Source organism: Zeus faber (genome assembly GCF_960531495.2).
Source record: "Zeus faber genome assembly, chromosome: 18".
Taxonomy (NCBI): domain Eukaryota; kingdom Metazoa; phylum Chordata; class Actinopteri; order Zeiformes; family Zeidae; genus Zeus; species Zeus faber.
Genome location: NC_137210.1, coordinates 15,136,481 through 15,164,427, shown reverse-complemented (window position 1 = coordinate 15,164,427; position 27,947 = coordinate 15,136,481). Strand labels below are relative to the sequence as shown.

General features: G+C 42.3%; 1 protein-coding gene across 3 annotated transcripts in view; it reads right to left on the bottom strand.

Annotated features, from left to right (window-relative positions):
• The window catches only part of gpm6bb (glycoprotein M6Bb), a 33,560-nt gene extending 9,938 nt beyond the window's left edge, over window positions 1-23,622 (bottom strand). For 2 of the 3 annotated variants that reach the window (XM_080019232.1, XM_080019230.1), the window contains exon 1: window positions 6,190-6,324. In XM_080019232.1, coding sequence (XP_079875358.1) covers window positions 6,190-6,238 — 49 coding nt within the window. In that variant the 5' untranslated portion in view covers window positions 6,239-6,324. Of the gene's footprint in view, window positions 1-6,189; window positions 6,325-23,528 lie in introns of those variants that run through there. The other variant, XM_080019231.1, reaches the window with a different exon arrangement.
• Between the last annotated feature and the right edge of the window lie 4,325 nt (window positions 23,623-27,947).

The following is a 27,947-nucleotide window of genomic DNA, read 5'->3' as shown; positions in this document are numbered from 1 at the left end:
TGTCCACGCATGTTAACAGAGTGCAATGTGCTTCCAATCAGCTCCATGTGTGTCCGGGAGGAAGAGTCGTTCAGCCATGAGGCCGAGATTTATGGGGCATTTGGGTCAAAGACTTTGGTTTATGAACGAAGCGCTGACCCTAACAGGATACAGCGTGCAGGCAACATTAAAGGTTTGGGGAATTCCGCACAACAGAATGGGACCTTCATTGATTCCATTGGGCTCCTTAATAAAGTGCGTCCTGATAGCATCAAGGCCTAACACGGTAATTGATATCAGTAACTTGCGTATGAAGAGAGAGACGAGTGCAGGTCATTTTATTTGTAAGTAATCCTCATTACCCATTTTCAACAGTTGGCAATGCAAATAATTCTGTTTTTAGGTTTTTTTGACATTGGCTTTCTTTCCTCTTTCACGCTCCTTAGAATTTTGTCACAATATTTTTTGATGAATACCTGAATAATTTGATACATTTATTTCACTTTAAATTACTTCACTTGATTACTTTACTGTCATAAAACGATAGTACGTTAACCAAAATCCAAGACAATATACAGTATATCACGATATCTATATTATATTGATTTATCGGCCCGCCATGATACAAAGCTCAAACGAAGATACTTTAAAGTCAGACATGAGTCAATCACACAAAACACACTGCTCTACACAAGATTAAAAGCAGCAAAGCAGGAGGCTGTAGAGAACTTAAGCCAGTCTCTTGTTTTAATAAGCAGAGCACAGACGAAAAAAAAAAAATGCTGAATCAATTGCTTGCCTTGCATGAGACGGAAACCGTGAATGTTCGTTTGTGTCTTGGTAAATTAAAAAAGATATTTCGCCGCTGGGACAAAAGTTTTGCAGTCATAAAGTTCATCCCGACTCTTTGTGTCGCTCAGAGGGATGAAAACAATGTTTTGGCCCCGAGCTAGTGAAAGGAAGGTTGCCATGGCAGCATGTTAATCACAAGCCAATGATGCCCGTAGTGGAGGAGCCGGCATGGCCCACATTTCTCTGACAAACACGTCCGGGAGGGTATGTAAGCAACATGCACCGGATATTGAACCCAAACACTCCAGTGAATAGAATCCAAATAAAGAACTCTCACAAATACGTCAGTAGCCAGATGTGTTTTGAAAGTTGAAGTCAGTCCAAAATATGCATTAATTTATCATTTTTATGTAAAGAAGTCATGTAAAGTATTTCCCCCTCTTCACAAGGTGTAACGTTCAATAGCCTTTGCAGACATGATGGAAATAAAATTGTTTTGGACGGGAAGCGTGTCAGAGCTTCAGCGATAATAAAATGACAGTTGTATTAAAAGTGCAAATGAGTGACTGTGAGAGGCTGAACAATCGCACTGGTCTGTTACAAATTGATTTGAGCATAATCAATTGTGACTTGTTGTCATGGCTCGAGAGCAGCACGGTTGTCTGACTTATTCTGCGTCTGCTTACTTTCAAACCGAGACTCGGTGCTTATCACGTTTTCCATTAGATCAGCCGCCGGAAAACCAGATAGTATTCCTCTGATATTATCACCGTGAGATTATGAATGATGATAGAAAGTAATGCTATGTCAACCTTGGTATTATTTGATCTGACAGTTTAATAAATAAGTAAATCGATGTGTGGTGTGTGTGTGTGTGTGTGTGTGTGTGTGTGTGTGTGTGTGTGTCGGTCCAAGCTAAAAGACTAGCAGCTACAACAATGAGTCAGATGAGGAATCTATAGCCCCCTGAATGGATCGGCTTTTAACCTATGAGCTAAATTGCCTGACGGTGTCACCTTGGCCCTCGTGGCCCACTTCCCTTAATGTCTGTCATAGTCAGAACGGCTGACCAACATCTCTAACTGGATCCAGTCAGAGACAGAAAAAAAGCTATAGATCCAATCAATGAGCCTGCCATTTCACTATGGCCTCTTTCACAGCGCTGGCCCGCTTCCTAAGCTATCTAGTTCCCCAGTCTGTTAATCAAACAACCATAGTCTACATTACAATGAGCTGTTATCTCTTCCCAAAGGAGTACAACACATCTTCCATGAATACCACAGTATAACGCTGGACAACTAGAGCATATGAGCCTCTGCCCTTACACTGCGGTGAACAAAGATGTGATTCTCTGAATGGAGCAGCCTTGTGACCGTGATTAAGTGTTATGTTTAATAACCCTGTAAATCTATGGTTGTATTTTTACAGCTGGAGCAGACACGTTGGCTGGTTAGTTTAATACTGTTTGGACTGGTTGAAACAACACGGACACAAGGAAAGCGCTACCGACAGGGTTTAAGGCTTCAACAATTCGGGAATGCTGCTCTTTAGTCACACAGGCTCACTGCGAAAGACAAGGCTGGGCCTGGACAGTGTGATCTATGGTGAAATACGACAGCAAAGCTCAACACAAATCCCTACAATTACCGCAGTAAGGGCTATAGTGACTGTTGAATAATGAAGCCATTCAGTTGGTTTGTATCGATAACAGGCTTAGGATTTTGGAATAATCTTTTGATACCTCTGAAGTAATGTATGCAGTGGTCCATATTTTACCATAATGAATAGCTTCCATCCTTTGGAGAAGGTTGTCCGTGTCAATACTAAACTACATGCAGATTTTCACTGAGGAATGCTCTGGTTGCCGTGACAACAAAAGGGTCTTCACAAACGATATGAAAACAATCACATTATACAGGATCCAAGTAATTTTCTGTCATACTCATCTTGCCTCTTTCAAGATTTATTGCTTCCAGCTCCCAAAGTTTGGTTCAAAGAGGAAAGGGACCCGGACTCAGTGTTTTGTCTGGCGATGTTTTGTGTTTTCTAACGGCGAAGGCGAAGGCTGACCGTGGAGTGGCGGCGACATGTCTCCCAATACAGTCTGTTGAATTGTCTCCATGCCATATAAACAAACCTGCCACGCAGCACAGCTGACTGTTGTCTCTAACTTTTAGAGTGTCACACTGGTGATAAAAAGGAATATCTGCAGCCTGACATTTCCTAAAAATAAAGTATTCTTCCATGGGCGATGTCAGGAGATGGTAGTTGTTTACTCTCTTGGTGACACACATACAAAATGGAGCCTGCTAGCCTGCTCTGAATGAAGCACAGGAAATGGAAATCACATTGAGCCTCTTTGATGACTTTCACATGCTTCTGAGCCATGACTGATACACTGGTTAGACCTCCAGCGTAAAAACCTCACTCACCAGCGTACTGGCAAACAAACAACAAGGAGAGGAGAGCTTTTGAAAAGGAAAAAGAAATGATAAAGTGTGATAAAGTGTCAAGAGACTTTTAGGCTTTTATGCTTCAATGCTGTAGCATTGAGTGTGAGTGTATACTTGATTGTATGTGGGTGGCTGTTAGAGAGATAGAGGAAGACCAAGAGGAAGAGGGACAGAAAGACAGACAGAGTCGGACAGAGGCCCAATGTCAGCGAGAGAAACAGTGGAGAGGGAGACAGAAAAAGTGTCCAAAAAAGGCCGGACACAAAGCGCCAGTGTGTGCAGCTCCAGACTGACGCTGGGCTCTCTGGGCCATTCATGGCAGCACTGAACCACGGCTGGGCCCTTCCGGCACTGCGGGCCCAGAACGGGCCTACCACAGAGCCCCTCCACCACAGGAGGGTCCCGTCTGTCAGAGCATCGCAAATCAACCAATGCGCAAAGAAGGAAGCTCATTATGGACCACCTGAGACTCGCAGCCATGTTATAGTGCCACAGTGAGTGAGAAATCAAAGGATTGGAAAAAGGAAGCAAGACAAGAGAGAGAAAGAGGAGAAGTGAGAGAGAGAACAACTTAAACAAAGATATGGGGAGACAGGAAGAAGCAGAACAAATCGGCGAGGAGTACGGTGAACTCTAACTTTAACCCTGCCAGCCTCCCCCACTTGTCCCAATGGCTGTGGTGTTCTGAGGCGCTCCATCACTGTAATTCCTCCAGCTGGTGCAGCTTCATCACTTCACTCCATCCCTCAACAACTGTTGTCACATGACACCACCTGTCAACACCGCAGAAAGCCAGACCGCAGTAAACAGCTGGACCAGCCGAAAAAACATCTCAGTCTTCCCTCTGATGTTTGGGCTATCAGCTGAGACACAGGACCATCATGTGCTCATACAAGCAAAGCCAGGAAAGGTCGACACAAACACATCCACAGGCGATGACGCACAGAAACTCCAAGACACACAGACACATTGACAAACAAACGCAGACACAAATTCAGATAGAGTCACATTCAAACACATACATGCAGTTGTTTCTATAATTACTTGAGGACAACACAACACTCCTAACTCCACATTATCCCCAAACTCTGACTGACTGGCTAACAACACCGTCCAGCTCTAATCTCACATCTCAGCCTCATTGCTTACAGATGTGCCTGTTTTGCCTCCAATCCTCCAAAGTGTTGTTTGTTGCTCAGTCGGGGCAAGCGGCCAAAAGTCACTTTATGAGGCATTCTGATTTTCCACACTCTCCACGTCGAAAGGAAGACCACTTAAAGGCTCCATAATGGCTCATAATGGCCATTCTTGTGGGGTGGGGGCTCTCCCTGTTTACTTATCTAACAAGGGAAACATACACTGATAGCTAATGGCTATTGTGATCGTATCTCAACCATAACTGTTTGAAAGGCTCCGGGTCGAGCAAGGCTCGTTTCAAGTTTTACGAGCGGTAAAGGGACAGGGTACAGGGGAAAGACAGTAATGGGTCGTGAATGTTATATGGGTGTTTGGTATAGGGCGGAAATATGCAAATATTTATTATCTAATGTTTCAGGTAAACAAAGTGAAGTAAACCCTTCAGCTCTGTAGTCTTGCCAAAAGCGCAAATTCTTTACTAACTAACTATTCATAGTAACAATCCTGTTTATTTTCCACTGCACCAAAAAACAAAGAGGGGAGGCGGAAAATAAGAGAAACCAAGATGTTGATGTCATTACATTCAAGATCATCCCAGCCAATTCAAAAAAGTTGAACCAAAATAGAATAAAATCATGTAGCGATATGATACACCGTCCTGTGTTTGTTCATGTTTTCGGCCACCTCCCATCATAACAGCACAACCTTTACCCCTTGAGTGCAAAGGTGTAGCAGAGAGCAACGGAAAAGCAATTATTCCTGCGGGGGGTTCGACCGTGTTTATGAGCACTCAAAGCTAATGTGAGCATTTCATTCCTCAACAGATCCATTTCTCTCACTTCCCAAGTAATGTGAGTGATAACAATGGAGAATAAAGTCTGTTCTGAACTCTAACACTATTATGAATTAGGTGATGATAACTAATGAGTCATTATTAAATAAAGGCCTGTGTGTAACTGAAAAGCCATTAAATTAGTAGTGAGTTTGACCGCACTGACACACTAACACCTTAGTTTTATGGTTTTCTCAAATCAAAAATGAGAAATGAAAGTTTAGAAATTGTGACACCCTAAAAAATATATTAAGTGTTACAAACAGAAGATATTTTTTTCAAGTTGATTCAATGACAATTTCTTTCATCGATAACTATAAGTGGAATTAACTTTTGAGAATAATGGAAATGTTTATAACATGGTGATAATATCTTTATTATACTACAGTGATCTATTTCATCATGAATTAATAGTTTGTTAAGATACACAAAAAGACAAAGTGACAGAGTGTTTTTTTTGTGTGTGGGACTGGTGTTGCCTGCTGCGATCTGTCTTTGTCCCCACCCTCCTCTCGTCTGTGTCATTAATCACCGAAAACAACTCAAACATGCCTCGAGCGCTGATTGATTTAATGCAAATGTGGTTGACAGACTCTTTGTCCTTAATGGTGAAACTAAACACCGATAGTGGTTGAGCAGCGGCATAACATCAACCTCGAACTGGAGGGGTATCAGATCTTCCAGTTACCCCACACGCACATTGTGGCTGATTAGAGCCAAAATAAACAACCAGGAGCAAATTACGCTCAAAGCTGCACCTCAACTAGGATTGATACCACACAATTGTGATGAGAGCGATGTAGTGACGAAATCAACAGTTTACGCGCACGAAACAACAAAACTAGTGTGTTCAAACTGATTCTCCGCAGTGAATTGAGGCGGCGTGAGCGAGCCTCCTCCGAGTGGGTTCGACCCTTTCATTGTGAGCTGTAAAACCAAGTATGTTGGAGCCCGGTAAACAAAGCAGTGAAAGGAGCTCAAGTGCTCGTTTGGTACCTCTTTTGTCCTGGCACTGCTCTCCGTTCTCTCCCGGCGTGGCTTCCATCGCTGCTTTTATCCCATCCAACAAATTTGCTTCCTTTCAGCAAATTCTCTCTTCCTATCTCCCACCTTCTGCCCCCTCCTTCACCCTCTCTTTCCCTTTCCTGCATGTTCCCGTGCTCTCGCTCGCTCGCTCTCTCTCTCTCTCTCTCTCTCTCACTCTCTCTCTCCCTCTTCCTCTCACTGGGTGTCTCTCTATCTCCTCCACCCTCTCGCCCTGCTCTTTGGCGTTCTAACAAGACAAAGGCGCAGCTTCTCTGTGTATCACAATCTCTCCTCCAGATATACAGGGGTCTTGTCGGATGGGATTTGGCGGAGCGGAGTTCATCCCTCCAGCTGACCCGGTCGTACGTCACATGAAATACAGTTTCAGAAGACACACTGTGTGTATGATCTATTTACATTCCTTTTGTCTCCTTTCATCAAACAAACACACACACACACAAACACTCCCTCATCTGAGAGCGTCACTGCCGCTGTCTCGGGCTGAAGTGCCCCCATGAATGGCAATCAGGTTCTGGCTGTCCAGTGACAATGACCTTGTTACATCAGAGAGGAGGATGTGTGTGGGAGAGCACCGACTCCCCCTTTGCCTGGGGTAGTGAGAGGGGGGCAGTGGATGAAAGACACTCTCTGTGTCATATGTGTGTGTGCGTGTGTGTGTGTGTGTATGGGTGCGGAGGCAGAATGCATGTCAGCACACAGTCACCTTCCTCTATTTCCCATCTGACCACAGGGGTGGGAAGATGGGGGTTTGGGGGGGCGAGACCCCTTCATCTTCTGATTCGCACCATATGCCCGCTGCATACATTAGCAACCCCTGACCGCTGCCCTCCCTCCATCTGGCGGATTGTAACTCGCAGATAAAAAGGAAGGAGGAAAGAGAGGCGGATCACCTTTCTGCCATCGCGGACAGACACAATAATAAGGCCGAGGGAGCTGATAAGAGAGGGGGAAAACAAGACCGTTCCAAACAAGACTCTTAAAACAAGAGAGGGGGGGGGATGCGGAGAGAAAGATGACCAAAAAGAGACACGCAAACAGTGGAAAAATAAGTAGGTTGGACGGAGGAGAGGGGGCTTGGCAGGGGAGGTCTGGGGAGACCCCAGAGGCATTGCTAATGAGAGAGCAGGCTTTCAGGAGAGGAGAGGGGTCTTCTCACAGACACCAGACCACAGAGATGAGTGGGAGGTTCTCGGGGGCCTTCAGGGGCCCCGGGAAGTGAACTTAGCCGGGATCTCACAACAACAAACGCCGTGCTAATCTGTTAGCTCTTTCAGTGTCAGCACTGTTAAAACACCAGGAGCTTCTGACATCCTCTTTCACGCAAGGGGTGAAAGAGGGTTCGAGCCTGATACAGACATGTTTTTTCTATATTGTGGTGTGAAGATACTACAGAGTTAGAGATAGCTATGTCAGTTATTCAGACAGATCAACAATAATTGAATAAGCAGTCGAGTCAGGCGTCAGCATTGTGTTGAGCCTTGTAAGCATCTTAGCAGCAGATTGCCAGAACTAAGTAGCGAGCATAAAGGTGTCGTTGTAGCCGTTCACAGGCTCCTCCGTTGTTAAGCTCCTCTGTTTGTCTCCTCTGTTGGCTCAGTAAATGAGGTCTGTTTTAAGTAAAAGTCAGTCGAACGAGATTTAGGAATGGGTTTGACTGCCCTGTTGGTTCCACCAATTCAAGTCAAGTCGATGCAAGTCAAACCCTATTTTAACAATATGATATGGCCCTCAGCACGGTGAACTATCAAATAATACTTATACTAATACTAAAAGAGAGCAATCAATGTGTATAAACCAGGGTGTAGCATCATCGCTGCCTGAACAGACCCTTGTGTAAAGAGACAGCGCCAACCCTCTTGTCAGTGGCACCGTGTGAATGATGATGAAGCCCGGTCTGATGATGAAGGACGCTTCATTGTGGGTCGATCTTTCTGCGCCGTGAGATTTGTGCTTGAAAGCTCCTTGGTGCTCCGTCACCCGTAAGGACCTGCACCCCGCTCGGCCCATACAGACAGAGGAATTCTCAGGCCTGCGCCCCGACTCAAGCGCTATTCAGCACCGGCCACTGAGAAAATAAGTTCCTCACCATGCCGATGACAGTGAGCAACAAGGATCAAGTCGAGTGTGCTTGTATTGGAGATTGTGTTGTGTGTGTGTGTGTGTGTGTGTGTGTGTGTGTGTGCGTGTGCGTGTGTTCTTTTTTTTTAGAGGGGGGGGGGGCTCTCCTTTTTTACTTCAGGGGAAAATGGAAAGTTTTGAGGGATTCCATACTAAGATAAAAAAAAGACTTGAACATTGAGAACTTGAGTGTTATTGTACTTGAAAGCTGAATACAGGCTTAAAAGTTATAATTGATTTTCACTATACTTTATGAGTTTCTGGCTGAGCAGAGCTGCAATGCTGACCTAGTTTTTGATGCGGATTCACTCCGTAGGTCAACGTGCTCTACGTTTTGTTCGTCGTGTTTGGCATGCTGAATCCAAGTAATTGATTTGCCAACAAAAGCACTGACCCATTTACAATATGAATCGGGAAAAAAAAAATCAACAGACAAATTTCCACTGACAATTAGACTAATTGTTGAAAGAAACGCATACAAAAATGCAAGCAAACTTAAAACAGGAACAACATCTCATCCCAGTCTTCTGAAACTCATAAAGTGAAGGTTTTTCTTAGAGAAACCTTCACTTTATGCTGTGGAAAAACTGGAAATCCCATTACAGAGTAGCTGTCCTCATCCATTACGGCGAGATATGTAGAGTGAGAGAAGAAGAAACCACAATGGGCCAGAGTCTTTTTTACTATGTCAGAAAAGAGGCAATAAACTACGAAGCCTCCCAGCACATGGTTGTAAATAGCAGAAAAACAACTCAAGCACTGCATCTTCTGTTGCATGTGAAGATCGGAGTTTCAAATGACACAGTTCGCAATTGCTATTTGCTAATACAGTGGAAACCGAGAACTTAATTATTTTTCCTTTTCTTTATTTCTCATGCAGATTACCATCTATGAGTATCAATGGCTTGGATGAGCCTGACACGGGATACATAGGTTTTTTGTTTTTGTTTTATTCAATTAGGGAACAGTGGAAAATTAAAATATATAAAATTTAAATTTTTTTATTTTTGGCAAAAAGGGGAAACGAGGATGCACAGGGGAGTGGAGATCGTGCCCTCTCCATTACGCATTCACGCCATTACAAATTATCACTCTTAAATAAATGATAAAATATTTGTCGTACACGATTTAAAGTGTTTAATGAAAATGTAAAATTGTAATGAAATCCTTGGGGGGGTGGGGGGGCTGCGCTGGTGCTATGCAAAATCCTGACATGGCTATAGCACCGACAAGCCCCGACTTAGCGCCGCCACTGCAGATGGGTAACTGCAAGGCAAAGGATCATTGGACTAAAGCAAAAAAAAAAAATTGAATTACCATAGTTTAAATTTTTTCTCCATATGTTGTCATGTAAGAAAAGACCCAAAATGAAAACTGTAAGCAGACTACTTGAATACTATAATCAAATTATTTAAGCAGCATTTGTATAGGAATGATTCTGTCCCAAGCTATTTGATCCATATAAGCGGTTTCCACTGTATATTTATTTTCATGTCTTTTTGATATTCCCCACTGTACTGTATCAATTTAAACAAAAATCCCTATGCAAACATACAGTTCTCTTCTACCTACCAGCAACCCTGCATACTACTCATGATCCACTCTTCGAAAGAAACCAAACAACCAATTACTTTGAAATGATTTACACACCAACAGACATGATCAAAAAGCATTGGTTCACACCTCTGAATTGTGAGTATTCCTTTAACGTAGTTATTGTCACTATACACTGGCACAGTCTATTTAGAACTGTATGGTCATGTCATGAAGCTCTATACCACCATTTAACATGTCTGACCCCAGAGCTTTAGCCTCTGTAAGCCAATTCATTCGACATTTTCGCACCAAACAGTTCTGGGGACTCCCTGAGGGGAACTAGGAACTGGGGAGGTCCCCCGAGAACTAGATACCTTCAAGGGCTTTTTTTCTGCTCGTATTCACACCGACAATAGGAACTCTGACTCTGACCTTGGTAAGGCAAGGGCTCCCATCCGGACATCGCACGTTGATTTTTTTGTTTCATTCAATTAATGTTGGAAATTAAAATAAATTAAATAAATATTCTACAATAAAAATACTATATATATATATATTTTTTTTTTTTCTTATTATTGCCGCTGAGTGTATGTGGACTGGTCCACACCCAGAGCGACGCGCATCGACCGGACCGACCGTCCTCAGTCCAAGGGACCGGCGAGGGACAGTGGACTTAGGTCTGGACCAATCACTGTGCACTTACATCACTGAGGGTTTTTCTTCTGCCGGTTAGTCCCTGATCTGGAATAGGAGTTAAAAAATTCCCTTGAAACGGACTTCTAAGACCTACGAATGTTCCTAGCGGACACAAAATTAGGGACAGTTCCTCCAAAAGTTCTTAGTACTATGAAAAAGTTCCTATGGTGCGAAAATGCCTACTGATTCCGGCTTGCAAGTGGCCTGTCCAATAGAACCACAGTCCCCTCGAAGTTGCCACAGACCTCAATGGAGCAGGAAAGTCTTTGTGGCAGGTTCATCAAAGGTGGATTATTGAGCCAAGGGAAAGTGTCTTACATGCTCGCAAGACTATCAATCACACTTGAGAAATATTCTGATATTTTTGACAGGAACATAAAGTCCTTAATGTCCTTCAAGAAAATACAATTGAAAAACCATCCTATTGGTACAAACTTCTTATTCCTTGAAAAATGTTAGGCAAGATATTTAACCATGCTAACTATCATCTTTGATTTGTAATAAAGACACATTTTATGGCTTGGCATCTGAGGACCTTCCACTAATCCATTCTCAGGAGGGAACTTCTTTTCTTCAAGCATAATTGCTAGTGTTTTGACCAAATATTGCCCAGGATGTCCAACTCAGCACTCCTCTAATTACATGTTTGTGTTACTATGGTGTTAGGTCTGGAAAAGGCTGCAGGGATGCCTGACAATGGTGATTTTCCCCTTAAACAAACTTCACAGCTCCAGCTCTCTGGCATCTCTGCAGGCACTGTGGTTTTAGCTATGGTGAGTTTGCAGAGACACAGATGCTTCATATTACCCAGCCGTCCTGCTATACTTTGGCAGCAGCAATCACAGCCCAAGGAACAGTGCGTGGGCAGCACACCAATCCAATACCATAGTAGTAGTCTAGTACCGAGACTTGAAACAAAATTTCATGTGAGAGCCATTCTGAGTGAGGATAACAGAGAAAACCTTCACATTGTTGAAAGGAAAAGTGGCAGAACGTGACAGACCAAAAGAAGCCGAATATGTTTTCATGGATTTCAATGTTATCGCAGTAAAGGTTCTTCAAATTATACTGTAACAAGTAGAAACTAGTCAAACAAATATGGCTAAATATTTGGGGGGATTTAGTGGAGAAGTAGGGTCTGAATACCTCTTCAGAATTATGTGTTTCTGCAAGAACACATTAATGTGTTATTGATTTCTCTGGTCTGGATGGGGCCCCAGTGTCTTTGTGGTGTGCCACACTAACCAAGCCAGTACCCCGGCCTGGAGGCAAGCGAGCAAGCACCTCTCCAATATCCAATTACGAGAACATTACACTATAGTTTCTTATGCTTTAAATGGGTATATTTTCATGATGGTTTGCCAAGGACGTTATAATAAAGATATTTAGTTTCCGTTAAGAATGTAGACATAATAGATAATTTTCAGTTTTCCTCAACTCGGGTCAATGCAGCTTTTCCAACAATTCCTCTTGAACAAAAAAGCAAAGGAATATTTGGGATGGAGATGGTCCCTTTGACTGGAACGCAAGTGATCGGCAACTCAACATATAGGTCTAGCTGTCCAGACATATGTGAATTATGTAGCTTGAAGTGGAAAAAAGGATGAGAAAGTATTTGTTAATCGAAAACACAATTCTTCTCAGAGACACAGGGTTACATTTGGTCATAAAAAATGGCAATAAAAGCCAACTACTGATGAGCTCACTCTTGTCATGATGCCAAGAGCACCTCGCTGATTTAAACTCGGATTGAAGACAGACATCCTTCTCTAACGTTCAGCCATGGCCCCCTGGTTTTAGAGGTGTCCTTCTTATCCAACTGAATCTGTCTCTTCCAGACTCTGTGCCCCGATCGAGGCAAGCACACTCATACTCGACAGTGAATACCATTTCCTGATGGCAGCTAACTATCAATGGTGGTCTCAAGCCAATCAACTGGTCTGACATAAAGTGCCACTTCAATACATCTGAATTGAGACCAATGGAATTCAATAGAGTTTAGAAACTTCTGGGGGGGGGGGGGGTAAATCTCACGACTTTCCTTAGGGTAGTTAATCCCTTAAATACAATGCCTTTTACCGTAAGCATTTTTATATGAAGCTTAGCACAAGGCTGAGTTGACCTTCCACTGTACTGCTTAAATGACAACCTTTCATCTGCTTAAAATTCAGACTTTCATAGGCATAGCACAGGTTATTAGCTTTGTTTAAAACAGCAGCTTATATGTCAATTCACTTTGAAATATCATCCATACCATTGGCTGCTCAACCAGGAAAAAACCTTCAAACGTCATTCTTTCCTTTTTCATGCACTTTTTAATGCGTTCTGCATTTTATGAACATAATTAAAATGAAAGAAAGACAAATGTTGCACATATTATAACCAAGCAATGTAGCTCAGTAATTTTAGGGAAGTCTGGGTTTCCATGGATACAGGAGATTTCTAACAGTTCCACATCCCAATTGCTATTCTGTTCTCCTTGCATTAACTAGGATCCCTACACCCAAGAAGTTCTCACGCTCCAGCTGCTCGGTCGGTGAATAACTAGTAACAAAGGGCACCAGCATGTGAACAGCCACACACACAAACACACACACACACACACACAGACACACAGACACACAGACAGACACACACACACACACACACACACACACACACACACACACACACACACACACACACACACACACAATAGATACATAATGAAGCACGCAGACATGGAGACAGCAGACGAGACTCTCAAGCTAATCTTGAGGGGCTTCCCATGGACACCACCCCCCCTACTCTCCCAGCTGCTGGGATCTCTCTCCACGTCTGTCCAACAGCCCTATTGTCCTCTCACGGCCCACCTCTCACCCCTGACCTCACAGTTTACCCTATACTCGGCCCCCCGGCACCGTTTCTCGCACCCCTCTTAAGATGGGAAGGGTGTCTCCTCCACCACTTAGGAGCGGTTGCAGCGCCCGGACAGGGCGGCCGGCGAGGCCCCACTGAGCCAGGCATTCACCGTCGCTGTTATGACAACAGAGTGGCCTTCCCACAGACTGCTTTAATACCCTCCTCCAGCGTCTCTTAAGCCCCATGTCCTAGGGATCCCGGAAGGACATGGAGTCTGGTGTAACCTGGATCTGTGGGTTTCACCCTCTGGCAACCAGCCGGCTCCGACTGCTCTGTCTCTGTGTTAGTTCTGTCTGTTCATACAGGTGGTGGGTTGGAAAGCTGTATTTTTTTTTATGAGAATAACATTTATTGGCCGACTGTATTTATACGGGGTTAATAACCGTTGAACATTTAATATAGTAAATAAAACCTATCAAGGTTGGGTTTGACATGTATTTAACATGCTGACAGTCAACCCCCTTTTTGTGGTTGGGAGGCAGAGTATACATTTGTATACTAACTGTCTAACTGTGATCAGCAGTGACACCGTCATGTCTCCTTGTCCAAAACATGAAGAATCAAAATAGTTTGGTTGATGCACAAAGCTGACTAATCCAGAGGTCCCTCTAGGGCAACATCAGATGACTCAAACTCTGAGTGTCGTCAACTCTGTAGTTTAAAGGTTAGTTATTGGCTTCATCACATGCCTTATAATATACACAGACAGAACACAGCCCAGTTGAGTAGACTCTCTCACTCTCTCTCTCCCTCGCTCTCTCTCTCGCTCGCTCTCTCTCTCCCTCGTTCTCTCTTTCTGTTTCTTTTCAAGCAGCATAGGCACGGCCCTAAGAAAGGAAAGACTGAATCATTCCACATTTATCTAGTTACTCAGTCTCACCCACTCCAAGTGTTACTCTACAACATATTTTTGGTTCCAGCAGGATGAGCGAGGCAGTAGGCAGCTCGCTCAGTATATTCCAGATGTTCGCAAAACATTACTTACACATTTCAGCTGCGGCTGTTCGAATGTTTCAGTATTAGGTTCTCATGGAGAAGAGGTCAAAAGCTAAGATGACATACGAGGCTTCTCCGTGGTGCATATATGATATTCTATGTCTAACCACTCTCCCCTGGTCTCTGTGCAGTCAAGCTGTTTTTCGGACCGAAACATCTGGGTTTCCTCTCTCTAAATCTGCGGTGTCCGAATTCCCCCAGCTCTACAACCCCTCCTTACGGGTTTATCGGGACCTTGGAAGCAAATCCCATTGTCATGGAAACAGATTTCCTACCAAGTGGGCAGACCAGGTGTGTGTTTAAATGCAGTGGAGATTAGCGATATAAAACCAATGGCCAAAAATATTACCGACATGATTATGACTATTCCTTGTCATTAAAATACGATCTGAAGACGTATATCATATTGTAATATAAAATATAAATAAAATTAATGTAGTATTTAATCCAGGCCAGCTGAACTTAAAAAAATACCATAAACAGTATTCCTGTTTTCGAAGTAATGACAGTGGTCCCAAAAGCGTGCGTGCGTGCGCGACACTAAGCGCACACTGCGTCCTATGTGAAAGGCCCAGCTCTGCATCTGCGCTCCACCAAGCGAAGAGTGCAGCGCACACCACATCCTATGTGAAAGCAGCTTTAGTGTTTGCACCTCTTTGTGCAAGGAACAATTCCTGTGAAGAACCCCCCCTCCTCTCAGATTTCCCTCAGCCCTTGGGTTTCCTGCAGCTGTCATTTCATCTAGAAAAAATGCTCAACTATTCCAGATTTTCATCTGCTCAGCTTAACTGTCTTTCCATGCCTATCAGGCCTTTCTGAGGACAATACTGTGCAGTACGTGGACAGAGCTACTCTCTTATAAGCATCAGTGGCCACAAACAAGGTGTTTCCTTCCTTTCAAACAACAATGGACTGGAACCACAATTCATGACTCATACCAATTCTCAATACTAAACTTGAAGTATCATCAATCAGAATTATTATCTTTAACAGCATCAACACAACAGAAGCTTGCTGCTGTTAATCTGTTGGTTTGGGGTAATTAGAACTTTTAGAATTAGAACTAATTACTGACATATGATCATTTTTTCTCCTGTACAAAAATTGAACATGATTTTATGCACTAAGAAATGGCATTCATACATGCCATTTCTTAGTGCATAAAATCATAGGATATCATGGGATATTCTATGATACAAATACCCTGTTTAGCCTTCTATCTCACTAATAGCAGTCCTTAAGATATTGGGAAGCCCGAAAATACGGTTGTTTTTGGGAAGAGAAAAAAAAGTTTACCGTGAAAAAAATAGGGATGCAACGGTATACGGTCAAACTGTTCATACGCCCCCTACGGTTCAATACGGAGAAGTGAACCGTGGTATTAGGATGTCATGGTAGAAGTCCACCGGAGGCGTTGGTGAAACGTACGGGCGTGGTGCACACTTCCTATTGAATCCACTGCTGGAGCTCCACTGCCTACGTCAGCCACGCAGGGTCCGCTCGGCATTTCTCTATTTTTGCGCGAGGTATATTTGTTTTCAACTGCACGCAGCTACGCAAGCCTTTTACATAGAAACACGAGATGAAACAACACGGATATGTCGTTGTAAAGCGTGCAATCAATTGAAATGCATTTTATATGAGTCTATATTGTACGAGAGACCGAGAGCTTCTGTCGGATTGACTTATTGATCAAGACCCGTTTTAAATACAAAGAACAAACATATACATATGTAATATGTAGAAGTAATGTAACACAGTACAGACACATCCCACCAACTATTTTCAACAATTACTGTTGTAGCTCACATTTCAGTTATATTGTGATACTTTGTGGGGTCGACCCGACAGACACAACGAAGGAGACGCAGACAGAACCTCCGTGCATAGCCAAGGCGGTTTTATTGCCTGCGAGGCTGACAACTACACCGGTGTTGAGGTGTCCAGTCGGAAAATGGGATGGCCGTGTCCCTTTTTATTACCAACTTCCCTTCAGACACTCGCTTCTACTCGCACCAGGGGTTCGCCTCACTTCCCTGTCTCCTCCTCTGCCAGGAACCCACCCCCTAGACACCTGGGCCAATTACCCACTACTACACCTCCCTGCCAATGAACTTATGCAACTCATAAGAGCCCACCAATGAACTTGAAACCCCAAATCCCCCCTACCATACACACAGATGGGCAAATTCACAAAGAATGGATTGCAGCTGCTAATAGCACCATGAATTGCGCATCAATACCACAAAGCATAAACTGGAGCATAGAGTCCCATAGAGATCCAAACAATGTATTTAGTGTAAATATTTAATTACCAAGCCATACCTGTCGGAAAAACGGAAGCGGGACGGTCGCCTTGCTGCTTGGAGTCAACTACGTGTGGGCTCTAGTCAAATTCACTTAGATTATAGATTTTTGTAGTAGAGAAATCTCTCGATTTATTTATAAGGTATTATTAAGCTATTAATATGTTTTATGAAATGTACAAGAATATATCCATTGCATCTTTTTCTTCATTTCATAATCAAACCACCAATAACTGACAATAAAAAATTATCACAAAACACTATTACAGAAACTGCTCAATAAATACACATATATAAATTGTGGTAATCTCCTGCATCCTCCTCTGGTTAATGGGACAAATCCGCCACCGCTGTCACCCCTGGTTCCTCCTTTGGACCCACGAAGGAGAACCAGCACCGCCTTCCTCCTGTCAAAAGCCGCAATGTATTTATAGATTATGACCCATTCAAGGGGTGAAATGTGCTGTATTCAGAGATTATTATTCATTCCAGCGATAAAATATGTTGTATTCAAGCCAGAGGCTGCTGTGCGAAATATAAACAATAAACGCTGAACTCACAAGCTAATCCAACTATGTTAATAAACAGCCTCTAAATGCGAATATCATTTAAAGTAAAAGGCTGAAAACAAAAGCAAGGGTTCACTTACCCATGGAAAGTTGCGTCTCGAGAATGCCGCTTACACGAGCGCATCATCAAACGGAATGAAGTCGGACCCGAAAGGAATTGAGGCATCGTCAAAAGACGCGCCGATTTCGTACTGATGACACGTCGCTTCGGGTGTGGCCCAGCAGTTACATTAGTTATTTATGGCAGACTACTATAAAACATTTTTTACACCTTAACACCAACTTTTTTTTTTCTTAAGATGTCAAAACCGTTACCGTTACCCAAAAACCGTGATACATACCGATCCCACTGTACCGTTTCACCCTGGAAAAAAAATGCCAGTTCTTTATGACCAGCCTGGCAAAAATGCCTTAATCTTTGACTGGAGGCCTATTATAAAGTTACATTGAGCGTTGTTTGATTCTCACAGCTGCTCAACCAGAAAGATAGATGTCATTGTTAAGTTGTATTAATGGTGGCCGTCATGAGAAGACTGTCACTATATAGATATCCCGTGGCACGTACACACACACACACACACACACACACACACACACACACACACACACACACACCAGCAAACCAAGCATCTGTGTCAGAATGCTGTGTTGAATACTAGATTAGTAAAGGGCTTCAATTCATGTCCTGATGTCTGAGAGGCAGTCGAGGAGTCTAACAGGGTAACTTGGGTTTACGTTTAAAGTCTTTCTTGATGCATCTCAAGCGCAGCCTGTAGCTGCATGCAAATGCTCCGAGGCTTTCTTGCCCGGCTCTTCACATGGTGAACACTTCTCATTGGTGCGCCGGGGAGCCCCAGATGCTTTTGTCTTACGGTTGTTTAGCAGCTGTGTAAAAGAGTCGAGGACAAAGAGCGATCTGTGAAGGCCTGAATACGCTCTGCGGGCAAACATCCAACAGCTCAATCCTACAGTCTCCCTTTTTAACAATCTTCCACCGCAGCACTTCCACAGTTCAATAGCACGACCAAGGCTTTCTGGGAGAATACTTGCACTCCCTACAGACAACCTTGAAGGGGATTAGTTGAAAACCCTGACTGTTTGTTCTGATTTGATCTGCTTCGCTATTGCGTATGAAAAAAAAAAAGCTCTTAGCAAAATCCTTTGGCTCTGGAAAAATCATCTTAGATAAAGTACGGTACGATCAAAAAATGTATGACCTTGAAACATGACGAGAAACGATTACCACCGGTCATTCATCCACCAGTGACATTCAAACTTTCGGTTTATGCCAAGTGAAAAGGGCTCAGCGGGTCTCCTTTGCTCTTGATACTATCTGTTCCCCCCTCTCAACGACTGACCTGCTCTAATCCTCTGGCCCGGATCCCGACCTGTCGGGGCGGGTGGCCACACTGCACCGACCATGAGTGACAGTGATGCCACAGCAACCACCCCCACATACACACGCAGCTCCCTAGCCCCACAGCTACACTGGATGGGGCCACATGGAACAAATCACATCAGACTACCACTTCACCACTTCTGACCTACAAACGAGCGACCAACAGAAAGTACAGCAATTCAGGAAACCGTATGGTGATCAGCTCTGTGTCGAGCCTGATCAACATCCCCTTTTCATGCGATAGTGTTGTTGAGCGTATTGAAATTGGTAGGTATAGTCTTTAAGTCGGGAAATGTGTCTTTTCGGCCTGATGTGAATTGATATGGACGAGAGCTAATAATGCAACAGGCTGCAACATTTGCTCATTGAGTGGGTGAATGCCTGTCGGCTTCAGGGCTGAGCCGCTTGCATTTCCAATCCATTATTTCACACGGCCCTTCTGGAATAGTCATTATGTTGTAAACAAAACCTCTGATAAAGGCTGTTGTTCTGTAGACATCTGTTCTGTAGATATCCCCAATGCTCTACAAATAACGATAGCAACATAGTGTACGCTGAATGCTGATGAAAAACTAAGCAAAGGATTTTTGGTGTTGGATGTTATGGAATTTCATTACAAATACCACCAACCTTTAGGCCGGTATTTGTTTCAAAAACATAAAAGATGGTGGATGTTTTTGGTACGCTTGCTGATAACTTGAACCCAGATTGTCTCCTCTGCAACCGACACATAATTTATAATATTAAGCACCCAACATATGGTAAACGCTGTGTGCATTTACATATCAAGGGGGTACTTTCAGTTATTTGAATGTCATGCTGCTTCCACCATGTGGCAATGTGTCACCTCACTAACGAGGTTGAACACTTAGAGTTAGTCAGTTAGACCTCCACCCTGTTAACCCATATGCACACACACACACACACACACACACACACACACACACACACAGACACACACACAGCGGGTAGGCGGGTGGGTGGGTGGGTGGGTAACACACTGTCACATCCCTTCCGTGTAATGGTGAATAGGCTCTTAATAAAATTGACAGTCAAGCAGCACGCTTGAGCAAGCCCCCAAACTCAGAAGTTTCTATTCCTATCATTTCATGTGACAATACACAACGACCCCCTTTGTATCAGAGGACTTATTAAGCTCAACAAATTAACATGATTGCTCCTGCAGACCCACACTGCTGGTGGCAGACGACCAGCTCTCAGAAAGTGCAAATGCATAAGGAAGTTTTAAAAAGTGCAAACAAAAATCAAGACGTTGAAAGACAACAGGGACGGGAAGGAGATTGGAAATCAAATATTCATACATAAAGAATAATAAAATATTAAAGCTAACGTATAATTGTGGGACCAGGTTTAAAAACTGTTGTGCTTTGTTTGGAGATTGGAGACTGCAGAATATGTATTTGAGTGAGGAAAGATACATTCTGTAGGCAACAAATACTAAAACAAAAAGAATGGAACCCGTGGTCCAAAAACTCCACAGCATTTTTGTGGAGATTACTTCTGTCTGTCATATGTTATTTTTCACATCTTCTGAAAGCACTCTGGGGAATAGCTATAATTTCTATAAACTCCTCCACATGGCCCGTGACAATTTATCACCTTGAGTCTCAAAACAAAAATGTGGGGGAACGTTATCTTACCCTCTGTAACTGCTCAGGAATCAGCTGAGCTGTTGATTAGGAGAGGGAATGCGATCACTCGATCGGCATGACACCAACAGTGATCGCTCTTTCCTCTGCTCGTACTCAGGATATGGGGTCAAAAATGCGCACGGCCACATGACGCTAAGACAGTGATAACTGCTGAGGCTTGGGGAAAAATAACCAATAGTTTTCTAGACATTTAGTCCACCAGGCAATGCTTTGGGACATCACATCACATCGATCTACCCAGCAATCCATCTCTCCATCCATCCATCTATTTCATTACCCACTTGTTCCTGTTCAGGGTGTCGGCCTTCTAACAAAGCATGACTCACGGAGACCATCTGACTATTTGAGCCTTACAGACGAACACAAAAATGATATGTTTATTGAAACAGCTATTAGGCTGTTTCAATATGATTCAGTCTAACTTTTGATTGAGATGAGTTTACCGTTTCTCCCGCCTAAAAAACAATGATCTAACTTTTAGTTCTTTATTAGATTAATCTTTATTAGATTAATTAAACACCGCCCTCTCCAGAGGACCTGAACACAGACAGCTTGTTAAGACTAAAGGTCCAATACTTTCCAATAGGAAAATGAAATGTTTTTTTGAAGAGTCTGGAACTTAAGACTGAAACAGAAACTATTTATAGTCAAGGATTTGGTGTATTCGATTAAGCATAGCTCCAAATACAAGGTTATTCAGCATGTAATTAAATCAAGTATTTAAAAAAAATACATGTCTTGTACTGACAGGTTAGTGTGTTTTCCAAGCTCTCTTAGGAAGAAGGCCTCCAGGACCACAATGTTGATCCTGAAGAGAAGACACAGTTTGTGCCAGTTCTGTGTGGAAAAACGGTTTGTACTTCCCAATATGAAGAATAATGCTATTCATTTCTAGCTGCAGTAGTTATGAGCACTACATCTACCAAGGAACACTGAAGTCCTTGGTGGCGTGCACTGACCTAAACATACTGAGGGGAACAGAACAGTGTCCTCCCACGTTGTCAAGGAGGTCCATGGCAACAGCATGCTGTTGGGCGGGGGGGGGGGGGGGGGGGGGGGGGGGGGGGGGTAACTGGTGCACTACAACTGAGACGTTAGCAAGATATTAAATGAGAGGGACATGTTGTCTTCTCCTGAGCAAAGAAACACATTGAGCTCCCACGGTCAGTGGCCAAGTTGGCCTCCCACATCCTCCACACAGGCCAGTGCACTGTTAAAACATGAGGCCAGAGGACCAACTCTCTGAAGAATGCGGCCCCTGCCTCAGGTGAAAGAAACTATGAAATCAAATCAGACAGCTGATAGTTTATATAACCTGGGAGGGACATCTTCAGACCTCCATTTTTAGGTTCACGCAAAAACAGCCTCATGACATTGTGTTCGTTAAGGGCAGAACTAATCCAAGTACGCAATTCCACTTGATGACGCTCATGCTTTCAAAGTTTTCAAAGGAACAGCAAAACACAACACAGTTTAATGACGCCGATGTCGATTTATATGCAACTAGAGAGCGAGTCCCATAGACTCCCTATCTCTTTTGAAAAGTGAGTCTATCACGAAAAAGAAGGCAACACACAAACACCTCTTCTTCGTTAGATATTTCTTATGAAAAAAGAAAACTGGAGAACAAAAACAATAATGACAAGTGATTTACTGTGCTCCTCTAACTATAACTGACCTCGAGGTGGATTTGAAAATGGTGAACTTTGCACAAGTTTGAATTGAACCCGAGGTGAGTTGCCATCTGAAGGTTCATAAAAAAAACAACTGTTTTTTAATATGACGGGTAACTAGACAACTCCAAACGGTCCCTTGCTACACAGGGCAACATCCTCCATGAGATGGTGAAATTGGGCCGCGCAGAATTATTTCAGCCATCCACTGTGAGACTTGCAATTCAGTGAACTTTTCTCTACATTAGGAGCGACTGAATCTTCACAAAGGAGTGGTTCCAAATTAAGAGCACAAAGGCAGCTCTGTGAGGGCCTCAGAGTGAATTAATGAGCATTGATACAGATTCTCACACTATCAGTATGCTCCCTCAGTCGCGGAGCCCCCATTCAACGGCAACCGGAGTTGCGTGCGAGTCCTGGCCACCAAGCGTCAACAGGTACATCTGCAGTTATTACACGTTTTTGGAATCTCAATATGACTTCATCAACTTTTTAAGGCCAGAAAGTGAATAGAACTGAATGGGTCTCACTTCGTACAATCCCATCTGGCCGACAGCTTGTAATTCAGAGCCCTAAGTCAGCTAGAAGTTACCAAACATCCATGGAGCGTCTCTCCCCTCCCATGCATTCCCAGGGTGGGAGCACAGATGGCCAACACTTGGGACTGAGACACAAAACCATTCCCATACATTCCCACAACAGACAAAAAGAAATCCCTGTGGCATTGTGTGCAAAATGTATTCTATGCAAAGCCCAATCTACTGCATACCTCAGTTATGCTTTCTCAATCAATAGCTACCAATACGTGTGTGTGTGTGTGTGTGTGCGTGTGTTTTCTCGATAAATCAACATCGTAACTCAAATTGATTCAAAAAACCCACTTCTAAAACATGGGCTTCATCAACATTTAGCAGACGGAAGCCAATGACAACAGCCCATCGAAGCAATCGACGCAATGACACGAGCAACAATGGAGTGAGCAATCATCCTCGACCGACCAACTGAAGAATCGGGATCGACGACAGGGGGGCATCCTCAAAGGACGGAAGAGTCTGTTTGGGGGGTTTCCCACGAATCCACCGCCCTACCGGGAGCCTAGTGGGAGCGGGGGGGGGAGGCTGCAGCTCCTCCGTGCGGGGTGAGGTGCTGGGAGAACGGGACTTATCGGCCTAATCTCCTCCCGCTAATGCCGACCCAACCGAGAACCAGGCCCGGGTGCGCCGGCGGCAGCGGTGGGGGGGCGCTTAAAAACCCCGAGCCGACGCGCGAACGAAGCAGGCGGCGCACGCCAACGGACGTAAAGCGCCTCGCGGAAAGTTGGGTCTCCGGGCTCGGGTTTTGGAAGTTCGAGGCGTGTCCGTGCGGCGGCGGCGGCGGCGGCGGCGGCGGCGGCGGCGGCGGCGGCGGCGGGGGGAGCTCACCCATGTTGCCGTCTCTTGGCGTTCGCGGGGCGAGGAGCTGTCCGAGCGCGAGGAGCCTGAGTGAAGCGGCCACGCAGCGACGCAGCCAAGTGCGCGAGCCGCCGCCGCGCGTGCCTTTGGAGAGGCGCGGGGGGTGACGTCAGCGGCGCGGGGCGGGGGGGGGGCGGGGGGGGGGGGCAGAGATGAATAATAATGATGATAATAATAATAATAACAATAATAATAATAATAATAATAATAATAACAATAATAAGAATAATAATAAGAATAATAAGAACAAGAATAAGAAGAAGAAGAAGAAGAAGAAGAAGAAGAAGAAGAAGAAGAAGAAGAAGAAGAAGAAGAAGAAGAAGAAGACGACTTTTTATTTTCTATCGTATTTTATTTTTTGTTTTATTATTTTTTATTTATTCTACTTTTTATTTTATTTTCTATTTTTCTTCCTAGGACATATTGTGCGCTATCACCGGGTGCGTTGCATTACATTTCACTGCATACATGTATGGAAGTATGTATATGTATGTGACGAATAAAAAATCTTGAATCTTGAATCTTGAATCTTGAAGAAGAAGAAGAAGAAGATTATGATTATTATTATTAATATAGTATAATAATGATAGTGATAGTAATAATACTTATATTAACAATATACTTAAGTAATTTGAGGAGGGGATGGCAGAGATTTTGACTTTGGCCCCTAATAATAATAAGAATAAGAATAAGAATAAGAATAAGAATAAGAATAAGAATAAGAATAAGAATAAGAATAAGAATAAGAATAAGAATAAGAATAAGAATAAGAATAAGAATAAGAATAAGAATAAGAATATTATTATTATTATAGTATAATAATGATAGTGATTATAGTAATAATAATAATATTAACAATATACTTAAGTAATTTGAGGAGGGGAGGGCAGAGATGCTGACTTTGGCCCCTAATAATAATAATAATAATAATAATGATAATAATAATAATAAAAAGAAGAAGAAGAAGAAGAAGAAGAAGAAGAAGAAGAAGAAGAAGAAGAAGAAGAAGAAGAAGAAGAAGAAGAAGAAGAAGAAGAAGAAGAAGAAGAATTTGAATAATAATAAAAATAAGAATAAGAATAAGAATTATTAATATAGTATAAGATTGATAGTGATAATAGTAATAATACTAATATTAACAATATACTTAAGTAATTTGAGGAGGGGAGGGCAGAGATGCTGACTTTAGCCCCTGATAATAATAATAATAATAATAATAATAATAAGAAGAAGAAGAAGAAGAAGAAGAAGAAGAAGAAGAAGAAGAAGAAGAAGAAGAAGAAGAAGAAGAAGAAGAAGAAGAAGAAGAAAAATAAGAAGAAGAATAAGAATATGAATAAGAATAAGAATAATTATTATTAATTTAGTATAATAATGATAGTGATAATAGTAATAATACTAATATTAACAATATACTTAAGTAATTTGAGGAGGGGAGGGCAGAGATTCTGACTTTGGCCCCTAACCTCATCCATCCTCCTTATTAGGGGCCCTCATTAAACTGGAGGAAAAGTGGGAAGTGAAATAATAATAATAATAATAATAATAATAATAATAATAATAATAATAATAATAATAATAATAATAATAATAATAATAATAAAATATTATTATTATTGTATAATAATGATAGTGATAATAGTAATAATAAAAATATTAACAATATACTTAAGTAATTTGAGGAGGGGAGGGCATTCTGACTTTGAAATAATAATAATAATAATAATAATAATAATAATAGTAATAATAATAATAATATTATTATTATTATAGTATAATAATGATAGTGATAATAGTAATAACACTAATGTCACCAATATACTTAAGTAATTTTTTCATCATGTACTTACATTATATTCATTTTCGACTTTTACTCCATTACATTTCAAAACAAATATCTAAACTTTTTACTCTACTGAATTTCTCACACAGTTGGGTTACTTAAGTTTTTGTCTTTTATATCAGGATTTATATATATTATATACATATATATATATATATATCCTGAAAAAATCCTGAATGTATTTATATACATACATACATACATACATACAGTACATACACTACTCACAAAAAGTTAGGGATATTTGGCTTTTGGGTGAAATTTATGGAAAATGAAAAAAGTTCACGCTACAGTGGTATTATATCATGAAAGTAGGGCATTTAAGTAGAAGCAGGCAATGGTGATTTCCTCATCTCAAACAATTGATTAAAACAAAAGCCAACAACAGTGGTGGGTTTACCACAACAAAAAATGTCAATGTCTCAATAACTTGTCATGTGCCCTTGAGCATCAATTACAGCCTGACAACGACGTCTCATGCTGTTCACAAGTCGACTTATTGTCTGCTGAGGCCTGGCACCCCGCTATTCTTGAAGGGCGGCCCTCAGGTCATTGAGGTTCTGGGGTACAGAGTGATTTTCTATGGGATTCAGGTCTGGAGAAAGTGCAGGCCACTCCATTTGAGGTGCCCCAGTCTCCAGCAGCCGTTCCCTAATGATGCGACCTTGATGAGCTGGAGCATTGTCGTCCATGAAGATGAAATTAGGCCTGTGTTGTTCACGCAGGGGCACAATGACTTGATTAATGATGTTATTCAGGTATTATGGGCTTGTCACTGTATCATTCACAAAGTGTAGGGCAGTTCTGTATTGACTAGACACACCTGCCCACACTGTAACACCACCACCCCCAAAGGCTCGTCTGGTGACTTGCTGATGCATAGCGCTCTCCTTGACGTCTCCAACATCATTGGCGGCCATCATTTCTGCTCAATGTGAATCGACTTTCATCAGAGAACAGCACTGAGGCCACCGGTGCCTCGTCCAGCGTAAATGCTCCGTGACCCATGCAGGACGATGATGCCTGTGCCTGGTGGTGTGGTCAGGTACCCTTGCAGGTCGTCTAGCACCCAGACCATGCTGATGGAAACGGTTTCGAATGGTCTGACGTGACACTTGGGTGCCTCTCACCTCCCTTAAATGTGCCTGGAGTTGAGTGGCATTCATCATCCGGTTCCGCAGGACACTGTTCACAATGAAGCGCTGATCAGTGTGGGATGTGGCCAAAGGACGTCCACTTCTATGCCTTTCTGTGACTCTTCCAGTCTCTGTATCTCTGTTGCTGTAGCTGCTGATGACACTCTGTGACACTTTAAGCTCAGTGGCCACTTCCCTCTGAGAACATCCTGTTTGAAATCTCGCAATGTCAGGGTACTGTTGATCAATTGTTAGGTGTCGTCTTGGTCTGATGATGTCAAAATGTGAACAGCATGATGAAGAGGACTGTTTAAATACCAATTCTAACTGAACCAGGAAATGTATTGGTCGATTCATGGATCAAACACTTGTTGTGAATTTTGCCGTTCGGCTCCATGTTAGAGAACAGCAAGTTGTGCAAAAAGTACTGAAACATTGAACAGTTGGACATGTGCATTCAAAAGTTTAGAGAAGGTCAAATGAAGTTCACCTGTAAAGGTTTTAGTGCATTTTAGGTTCATCCTGAAATTTCACCCAAAAGCCGAATATCCCTAACTTTTTGTGAGTAGTGTATATATATTTATATATATATATATGTATATAAATACTTTTAGGATTTTCTCAAGATTTTACCAGGATTTTATAAAAAAATATAAATAAAAATTCATTTTTGATATCAAGATTTTTATAAAATTTGGATTTTATATTTGCAGGATATCAAAAGTAAGCAAAAGCAAAACATTTTTCCTTTTCTTTTTTATAATGAAGGACTGGACCTATCAAACTGCTCATCAACTATTCATTGCGTCCATATACTTGTAAATTACTATGAAACCACCTATCCTAGTTTTGTTGATTGATCAGAATATGCATGAGTACTTGTTAACAGGAAAAAAAAGGTACAGTAGCAGAAAAAGGTACTTTATTTATAATTATGTATTCTGGATCTGACAAGTTATTTTACTTTCAATATTTTAAGAACATTACATTTCACTTTCACTAGAGTAAAAGGCCGTTTTGTGTTGTGTTATTTATGCTGTTACTTTTGATATGATCCATTCAAACATGAGCACCATGCATTTAGCCTAATCTAATCAATTTAAGTACTTCTTCAACCACTGTCTTTAACACCCTCAACCCTTCCAGTACCCCATTCAACACTACAAAACATTCCACATAATAGATTACATCCCACCACCTACAGTAGGAAATTTGCTGCACTTTTTCAATTTGAGAACTAAGACACGTGGTTCAAAAAAAAAAAACAACAAAAAAAAAAAACCCTCGGCGCTGCACTAAGCAAGTCACTGATATTTCTCCTTTAGCTTTACTAGATGCCTCCGGTGATTATCAGGTGACTGGATGCTTTGCTTACTTACTTAACTCTCGACAAGGAACAAATGATCCGTC